Raw genomic sequence first — 10559 nt, forward strand, 5'->3', positions numbered from 1 at the left:
TCTATAGCAGCCAGCTCACACTAACCAAATGGTTACATACCATTACGTGTATTTGCTACTAAATATTGTGAGTGCTTCTTTCCCTAATTTTTACACTGTCCAGAAGGGTAAGCATTGCGCAGTTGGAGAAAATGCTGTAATCCTGCTGTGTAGATACAGTGACACTTATGTGTTGAAAACAAAAAGATACATATTTTTAATTGTCATAAATTACCAAGGGATAAAACATTTGTTTAACTAGTGTTATCCAACTTCAACAATAATAGTTCAAGTTGCCAGATGCATGTTCAACACCACAAATAGGCCATTGGGTTGGTCATTATCCATAGCTACCAATGTGGTGTCCAACTGTACACTTCTATAAAGTCTTGAATAACTTGAGAAAACACTTAACTTTACAGTAGCCTTAGTCCAGTGTATTAGCCTGAGTGATAACCTGGAAGCATTGTAAGCACACAATAAAAAATAATGTTTACGTGTAATAACATTGAAAGTAACAATGCAGTGTATAAAATGAAAGTATAGTCAAAATGGGTTGGGTAACTTGGGTATACCCTTCTAAGTATGTATCAGTATGATTAAGTACGTTAAGTGGACTTAAATGAAATTACATTACATTGTGTACTCACATTACTTTCCCACCAGGTTAAAACTCTAGAGTAAAGCCATTATAAAGGCAGGTGTTACCTCAATGACATTCTCTTCAATGATTCTTCTTTTCAATTATAGTCTACAGCAGCGCAGTCAAATGTCAAGTCAAATACAACTTTCAATATAAAACCAACCCCTACTTAGAAAAACACGCTGATATCAAGAATGGGTTAACAGTGAAATAACAGGTGGACGGTAGCACAATCTCAGACAAACTGACCAACAACATTGGATTATACAAGAATACTGTTAGATTACACTGGCAGAACATAGGAGTACACAACTCATCAATACTGAACACAGGCAATTATGGATTAATACATTATGTACACATCAGGAAGGCAGATTTGCTTTGGAGATTACAAAACCTATTTCTTCTGCGCAATGCTACACAGTAAAATCATCAGTAGCGATTTGTTTGTACACTCTCAAGAGTTATGAATGGATAAATGAATACTGAGAATTTTACTGTGTATGGGAACCCTCACAATAGCACTTTACAAATATACAAAACTGACTTTTAGTCTGTGTGCACCAGGATGTGTCCAACCATCAGAGTATGAAGTAAGAGCAAAATGTCCATCCTTTATATATGATATTTTAACCAAGGCAGATTCTAGCCTGACTTTAAGTGTTACTAAGAGATGAATAGGCTATTCTCATATCTTTCAATTAGAGGCATGCTGAAATAATATCCATTCAGTACTCGGCCAAAGATGGGTATTTTCTTTAATTACAAGTCATTCGCTATTTCAGGTCGTCTGACATTTATTACCAATTGCCATTTATTGCCAATTGCCTTTCATAGCCTGGCCTTGAACCCTCAGGTAAATTACATTGTTACATTACATTGCTAAGCAGCTCATTATGTTCCCTCTGCACCACAGCAGGGGATAAAATACATATTTGACAAAGCTTCATGTAAGGGGCAAAAATAGGATCTTAGATTAGATTAGACCTAATGGTCTGAATCTTTACCAATTACCATCATTAATATGTGATAGAATATTCCTTTATTTATAGCGTGTACTGAGTTAATTCAGGTCCTCTTTCTCACTTTACAGTACCTGATATCCCCATGTGTTTGTGTGAGAGAGAAGGGAATGATTCACATGCAACACCTCTCTGACAAGTGTCACTTCCTTTTTTCACCCACACAGGAAAAGCCGCATTTAACACACACAGTGATGTGTATACATTCCATAATTCCACCCGGATAAAACACGCGTTTACACTAAAACCTATAGTATTAGAATAGTAGAACAGATTAACTGTATCTAGGGCTAAGGTGAATGCAGTAAATAGCAGGGTTTGAGGTTTGAATGGGTATGATTTCCCCCTATGACCGTGAATCTCAAATTTAGAAAAGTATTATTGCAACTGGAATGCTGCAATATGAAAAGCTCTCATTACACGCTCCAATAAGATTACTCTGTAGGAAAATAAATGTTATTTGGACGCTCCAGGCATTTCCCTAATTTTCCTTAAACAAATGACAAAGTACTTAAAGGGCATCACATTCATTACCTGGCGGAATGATTGCTCTCGAATTCAAGCAAGGGTATCCTCATAATTATGGAGATGTACAAGACAATGCAAACAAATCCAGACTGAATTGGGGTAGTCACAATACAGGCTGTGACTCATTTTAACAGTGGCTAGCCAGCTAGAAGAAAGCAAGCCTCATCCCATCAGAAGATGCAATTACCCTTTAATCATGGGTCTCGTATCATGAAACAAAAGCTGAACCTCATAGTAAAATCTCTCAGTTTGTTTTTGTTGTTGTTTGTGCACAGACAGACCGGTTAATTCGGTATGCACAGTATTGGGGGCACCCGCATACATGTGGATCCTATAAACATCTCTGTTGGAGGAGCCAAGGAATGTCCTTTTCTCAAAGACAACTGTCACTGAAATCTTTTGGTATCATGAATTCCAAACCATGCAATAGAAACGCCTACTTATGCATGACAATGGGGGTTCTGGCTTACATTTGCAAGGCAAACTCATCTTGTCTATAACAGAATGCAATGGCAATCTTTTTCAGAGGGGAAGGGGTGTCCTAATTTTGAATGCAGCTCTCCCCGTTGCTACTGTGGTACACAGGGCTTTCCTGCTGACACCTAAGAACTCTCAAATCATGAACTGGCTAGCTCTCTGCTGTCAGGTTGATATACAGCACAACCTCATACATATTGAGTATCAGCCTCTGGTTATGTAATATGCCAGCCAGAATATGACATTTACGTACCTGCAATACAGAACTACTGGTCTATATCATTCAACCTAACAGGACAGGACAGGTTGGTTAGCTGTGTTTGAAATTGTGTTTGAGAAGAAGGAAGAAAAAATAATGTAATCTACTACATAGCATATGATTTATGAATACACAAGATGTATGACTTTTTGAAAACTACACATGAAAACCATGCACGTTTTGAACACAGAAAGAGAAACAGATACGTTTGCAAGCTTCTTGACAGTGATTTTTTTCCACATTTTTTCTTTTTTAAAGAAAAACATTTTCTGTGTTGACCAAGACCAGGAATGGCATCCTGCAGTAAACAGCACCTTGTGGATTTGTATGTTAAACATAAACCAAGTACTGAGTGGAGCACAGCACCTGACCTGACTGTATACAGAACTATCACAACTTACTGGTGGGTCTGTCAAAACAAATTACTTCCTAATGTCTAATGGACACACTATATTTCTGATTGAAAGTAAGGCTTCATACAGTGTCTGGGCTATGTGCTTGCAATAAGCACATAAACAATTATTTATAAAACAATGATCTGCCTTGCATTAGCTATAGCTATTTGATATCATAATTCTATGTACTATAAGTTGATCATTCATATCAAAGGGGGGAATTTGCCTCATGTATCATTGCAGCCATGATAAAACAATATGAATACAAGAAACTGCAATGATAGATCTCGTATCGACCAAACTACTCCTAATTGAGTTTAACTTCAGATTGGCATCAGCTATGAAGGTGAATTAAAACTGACCTGCTATGGTCTTCTCATTTTGGTGTTTGTGCTACAGCTATGTTATTATAAATCATTGAATAACTGACAAGAGAGAGATCCATGTTTCTGCTACCTCATTCATACAGCCCTACTTTGCTGGGGAGTAATATGTGTGTTTATGATATGATGCCTCTCTTTGGCTCATGGATAATGATGACTATTCAAAACCTGGAGATAAGGGTCTGTCTATCCATCTGTTGCTTTGTCTGTCCATGTGTCGACAGAGGGAAGATAAATATACTTAGAGTCTAAAATATACATACAACTCAATCTAGTCCTTGATTTAGACAGTCTCATGTGCATGAATTGAATACACTATTCCTTTTTTTTATCTTGTGCATCTTATCCTATTTTGTCCAACTATCTACACTTCCTGAGTATTGGTATCCAACAAGATGGCCTCTATTACATTTACGAGACTAACTTTCACTTACACTGCCAGGCTTTCACAGTATGAATATTTAAGTGCTACACATCAAAATGCTGGAAAGGTCCTTGCAAAACAACAAGGCAGTTCATTTAGTGCTCCCATACCTCCAAGCGTGAAGAACTGTAGACCCACCTTCCTACACAAGTCCTCTCACCCAATGTCACTGTCACAGTTTGAGAGACTCACATCATACAGTAGCATATACTGCACATACATCCAATCATGGGACATCCAATTCCTACCTGCCCACCTTCAAGCTAGATTTATACTTAGCTGCGCACTGGCGTTGCGCACTGAAAATATCCCATCTACAAGCTCAGAACACAGCTGCAATTTCCGGTGTGCGCGAAGTATATCAAGCCCTTCACACCACCATGGGAGTATCTGAGAAAACTGAACTGATAGACTCTGCTACTGATTTCTTTCTCTTCCCTTTCCCATGTGAGCCGGCCTCCTCATCCAGGTCATCCTCGTTCTCATTCCCGTTGGGGTTGAGCTTGCCATTCTGGCCCTGCAGTTCCTTGGTATCTATGAAGGCAACATGCCTGTTGAGCTCCGCCTTGAGCGCCGGATCACCATGGCTGGGTGTCACGCTGAGCATGGAGGAGTGGATGCTGTCCTCGCCCCTGGACTTGGCCTTGTTGGGGCAGCAAAAGCAGTGGCAGGGTGTGAGGTACAGGTAGATGAGAACCAGGACTACGCTGGTCAGGCAACACACTAATGTTGTGTAAGCCGTGTTCATGGTGTCGCCACCCCCATCCATGGTGAAGTTATGAACCTTCAAAACAATGTAGAGGGTCTCGTTTAGGCCCTCAGTGGCCGCGACGCACGTGTAGGTTCCAGAGTCCTCTGGGCTCACTGGACTGATCTGGAGGCTCCCGTCTGATAAGACCCTGGCCGTCTGGTTTCTTCCTGGTGTTACCATCACATTGCCTGGTATGAACCAGGTCTTTGTCACATCCCTGAGCTTGGTGTCGCAGCCAAGGGTTAGCGTCTGCTCCAGAAATGCCTCCTCGTCTGCCTCCTTGAACGTGCTGCAATTCATGTAGACGTCGTTGAGGTCAAACGCGCCCACTTGGGTCTTCTGGGGCCCAGGCAGGACACATTTGAAGTCATCCTTGAAGTCCACGGCAGAGTTGAGCCTCCGAATATGCCAGTGTGCCAGGAGGCTATAGAGTCCACAGTCGCAGAGCAGAGGGTTGTTGTGGAAGTAGAGGCCATTTTTAATCCAGGCAGGTAGCAGCTGGAGCTCACCAATCGGCAGGACCTTGATCTTATTAGAGGAAACATCCAGGAGGCTGAGCTTCTCCAGGCGTGTTCGATCCTTCACCAGCTCCAGGGGGAAGCGGGAGATCTGGTTCTGGCTCAGGTACAGCTTCTGAAGGTTGCTCATGCCCACAAAGGCCAAGCGGTCGACCTGATTGATTTGGTTGTTGTAAAGCAGGAGCACTTCCAGGTTGACCAGAGGCTCAAACATGTACTCGTCCAGATGCCGCAAGTTGTTGGAGGACACGTCCAAATAGCGCAGGTACTTGACATATACGAAAGCTTCCACCGAGAGGAAGGAGAGTCCGTTGTGGCTGAGCAGGAGGTTGTGAAGCTTTGGCAGTTTGACAGGGGTCCACTCAGCGGGCAGTCGTGTGATGTCATTGTAGCTGAGGTCCAGCACAGCAGCATAGAGTGGAATCCCTGTGGGGGCAATAGTCAGATTCATCTTAGAGCAGCTCACGATGTTTGAAGCGCAGATGCAGGTTTTATGGCAGTTGAGTTTGTATCCCGCTGCAAGCGGAAGCTCAAGGACAGACACAAAGAGGGAGAGGATGAACACCCATCTAATATGGTTCCTCAGACGGGGCGATGTTTCCAACAGGCTTTCGCCTGCTCTGGTGGTTGGATGCATCATGCTACCTGTGGGTTTAATGCCAGAAGAGGTCCTCTATTATCCCCTCATCTCAGGAAGTAGCATGGAACCGCAGCTGGAGGAATCCCAGGCATCGCTAATAGAAGGCTGTGAAGGAAGAGAAAACACAGGTGTTGGATAGAACCACATAGCATCATGGTTATGTCCATGGGACATTCATAGTAAAGCAGTGTACATGCACAATGACACAAACACACGTGTGCACACACTTCCACATGAATTCACACTCTCAGACTCTCAGGTAGTTTGTTAACTCTCCGTCATTCTGTTTCTCATTTAGACGCTCGCAGACACATACAAAAACTTTATAAATCTTGCACGTGTCTCAGAAATAAACACTACACATAAACTAGCAATAATCTTTTGAGCACTCAGGAGAGGCATGTCCTGAATGCCCCACCACCCCACCCCCCACCCACTCCACACACACAATACAACAGATTTAAAATGGATACGAAAAATAGCCATGAAATTAAAACGCACAATGAGTTTAATATCTAAGCATGCTATTCTGCATAACCGTTTTCGAGGGTGATTCACAAATGTTGCATTGCACCACTCTTTTCGAAAATAAACGGTCACTTCAGTTCAGTAACATTTACGCAAATAGAAATAGTGATGGAGAGCAGCAAGCCACCTACCTTTTGGTCGGGATGCGTCAATCGTTTTCATCAATAGAAGAACTGCCGCGTGTGTTTTACAGTTCTGCTGCGCACAGTAGAGACTACAGTAGGATGTGTAAGGACAACAAGGGATGCAGCAAGGGGAGGAGGAGACAACTGGAGAAACCCTTTTCATGCACCACCCAAGAGCCCGGTGCAAAACGCAAAAAAAGATTACGTAAAGACAAATACAAGTCACTGTGAGCCTATGATTATCAATTGGATTTCGCGTCTGACTCCTGAATCGTTTTACCGAACTATTTCAGTACTCTACCGACGTATACATTGCTCCAAGATTCCCACGATTACGTCTTCTGTTGGGAGATTAGCGCTGTTTGAGCAGGTCCAGTATAGCCTTCAGTCTCATCAGCATCCGTGGAGATAAATGTAAGCATGAGCGGCCTCTAGCCGACAAGATTCCCCGTGTTTTTTGTTTTTTTCCCCGGTTATCTTAGACAGCCTACTACTCCGCTCTTCGTGCAGCGCTGATGCTGCTGCAATTTGTGCCGATCATAGTGTTTAACGTGAATGTTAGACAGTGGAGCTACTGTACTGCGCCTGTATGGTCAGGAGAGTCCTCTTCTATTACTCAGTGGTGGGAAAAAAGTACTCAATTGTTTTACTTAAGTAAAAGTATCAATACCACAATGTGAAAAGTCCGGTTATGAAAATTTACTTAAGGATAAAGGATACTTTTACTTGAGTAAAAGTACTAAAATATCGGAATCAAAATATACTTAAGTACTACCAAAAGTAAGTAGGCTACTCATTTTGCATAATGTCCCATTTCACAAGTTCAACATATTTTGAAAATAGCCGTTAATACATATATATAGGGCTGAAGTGGTTAGTGTGTTTTGTAATAATAATCAAAATCTACAAAGTAGGCTAACTACTAACTAAAGTTTTCATATAATTGTAATTTGTAGTGGAGTAAAAGTACAATATTTTCCTCTGAGATGTAGTGGAGTAGAAGTAAAACAAAAGTATTGAAAATGGCTAATACTGAAGAAAGTAAAAAATACCTCAAAATTGTACTTAAGTGCAGTACTTGACTACATATACACCACTGCTAATTAGCCTACTGAAAGTAACGGTAACCAGTACCACGAGAGAAGTGGTGCTGGTGCAAAGATGTCCTCACGAGGTCTGTCAGCAGCGCTTGTGTTGTGTTGTGAATGAAATGGGCGCAGCAGCAAAATTACAGTAGACCTACAAACATTTGCAATTTTCAGACATGAGGTTCTATAGTAGGCATAGCTATTTTAAACTCACAGAACTTTTCTTTCTTTCTTTGACCAGGAGTATCTGTACTCTTACTCAAGTACTGGGGTCGAGTACTTCGTCCACCTCTGGTTATATTATATTATATTAATATAATGATCTAAAAAAAAGAACGTTGTATCTAACCACTTCCTTATTTCAGTGTTAAAAGTGTCTTTACTCTTCACATGCAGCCAGATCATCAGTTGCCCCACACTGAGGGATTCAAGACCTTATAGAAATGGAGGTCCTGGCAGCTGCCACTATATTCTATCATAAGGATATTTACTTGTTGCCTGACCTTGGTAACCGTTGATAGGGTTGACAACTGTAAATCAAAGGCCATCCCTGTCACTTGGCTTCAGCGAGACTGGCAGCCATCACTATCCTTGAAGCTCCAATTGAGTCATCAATGACCCAGCAGGCGGGGCCCTAGTAGTTATTGACACCAATAAGTAACCAGGCATCACAGGTTTAATACCTGACATCCACATCCAAGTCCCTCTGCATCTGTTGTCCTTCAGCATGCATGGCAATGAACTTTTACTGGGGACATGTCAACATCACTTTTTGAAATGTCGAATTCTGTCCCCACCATTTAACCCAGAATCTGGAAACATTTTAGATACAGACTTAACCTTTGTTGAATGGAGTCCCCCCAGGGGTGAGGCCGCCCTTCCCCCCCTCTACACCAAATATCTTGGCTGAAAATAGCTGATCTACAAGCTCTCTTCTATTTTTGCAGAATGTTCCTCCCAGAATAAGGAAGGTAGGACGTAGGGTTCATGTGGTTAAACCTTTCCCTTTTAAACATGCAGTTGGGTTTAGCATAGAGATGCATGACGACTTATCAATGTAATTGAATACTAACTAACCTGTAGTAGAGAGGGAGAACTAACAGTTAAATTGCGGCATTCACTTCATTAAAACATACCAGAAAACATTTCCCCAGCACTTTTCCATTCAAAATGACGCCTTGTCAGCACCGTGATCAATTCCTGGTCCAGTTTTAGCTTTCAAAGAAAAGCAGGCGCTCCACTCTCCTTTTTTTCTCTCCTTTTTTTAATAAGAGTGACACAGATGGACTCGGCACAGGGGATCGAGGCACAGGAGAAAGGCGCTGACAGGATGCGAGTGTAGGGGTGCATGTGAGGCCAGACGAAACCTGTTTACTATGCAGATATGGAGGAAACCATGTCATTTTTACTGAAGTGAATCCACCCACATGCCACTTTGATGAGATTTTAGGATCCTTTTCAACTGGCAGAGCCACGGCTGTGGGCTTTGTTTTGGCAAGGCTATGGGTTTGTCCATTGCCAACAAGTAGATACTATGTTCACACTTAAGTAGCCTCCCACTCAGAATAGGAGATGAAATCATTTGTCCATTTTGGTAATCGAATGCATCATTTTGTGGAAATTATCAAGTTTTTTCTAAGTCGAAAGCACTAGAGACTATATATACTGTATATGGACAAGTGTTAATATGATAAACCACTGAAATGGAGGTGACTTGAACTCCAACTTAATCACGTTACCACTCTTTCCGTCATATCTCCTAGAGAACCACCTGACTTCATCTGTTGAGCTATAGGGCCTCTTAACCCTTGAAGTCTTGAAGAAATAAGTAGTGATTTGTTCTCGCTGCAAGAGTGTCCACAATCTGACCTATGAGACAAAGATAACGAAGAATAATTAATTGGCAAAGAACTGTTGACAATATTTTGACAAAATGTGTTTAGCTGAGACATCTCAGAAAGTGAAATCACTGCAGGGATTATTCATGGGGAATGATAACAATCTTTGCTGTCACATTTTCCCATAGATATACATTGCTACATTGAATGCACTAATACATTAATATCAATTAATCATATCGCTTAGCAAAATAAAAGCACATGATTCCCGATGAAGCCGGTCAAATTGACATATGACTGAAAGTGAATGAGAGTCTGTGGGAGGACTAACATGGCAAACTTTTGCGGATTTATAAGGTGCAAGAACTATTGATTGATTGACTACTTTATTAGTCAGAAATGTAAATACCAAGTGGTACAGTCAGACATTAAGGCTAAAAGGATAACACAAAAAAGTCCTGGGGACTTGTTTCCATTGGGGTCCTATGTTTTCAATTCATCAACAAAGCATAAAAAATGTACACAATAATGCATGTCATCAACAAATACAAAACAATAGTCTAGAGCGTCGCGCTTGGCACAGACATGCGCAGAGCAAGTTCTGTCAGGGAACTCGCAATTGTTGGTGGCCGACCATTGGGCTCCACGTTCACATCCATTCATCCAATCACACACTCATTTAATTCTTAGACCGCTCTATTAACTGGAAGTTTCTACTACTCATCCGTGCTTGCTTTTTCTGCTGCTCTCACCATTGCTGTCCTGCTAGAAAATTGCTGCTCACCCTCCACCACCCCAGCTACCACCTGTCGTTTTGGATCTGCTGTTTATGTAAGGGGGATTCGGAGTCCCTATGGTTGGGAGATGCGCTTTATCAGAGTACCTATAAAAGCAGATCCAATTCATTGCCAAACCATAATAAATATATTGCTCATTTTATATTCAATACAAATATCTTATC

General features: G+C 41.4%; 1 protein-coding gene across 1 annotated transcript; it reads right to left on the reverse strand.

Moving 5' to 3' along the window:
- Positions 1-4480: 4480 nt before the first annotated feature.
- Positions 4481-6016, reverse strand: amigo1 (adhesion molecule with Ig-like domain 1; the record flags this gene model as incomplete). Its single annotated transcript, XM_080443816.1, has 1 exon — positions 4481-6016. The coding sequence occupies one exon, from the start codon at positions 6014-6016 to the stop codon at positions 4481-4483; it is 1536 nt and encodes a 511-aa protein (XP_080299942.1).
- Positions 6017-10559: the final 4543 nt, after the last annotated feature.

The sequence above is a fragment of the Gymnoscopelus braueri genome, assembly GCF_963280865.1.
Source record: "Gymnoscopelus braueri genome assembly, chromosome: 12".
Classification (NCBI taxonomy): Eukaryota; Metazoa; Chordata; class Actinopteri; order Myctophiformes; family Myctophidae; genus Gymnoscopelus; species Gymnoscopelus braueri.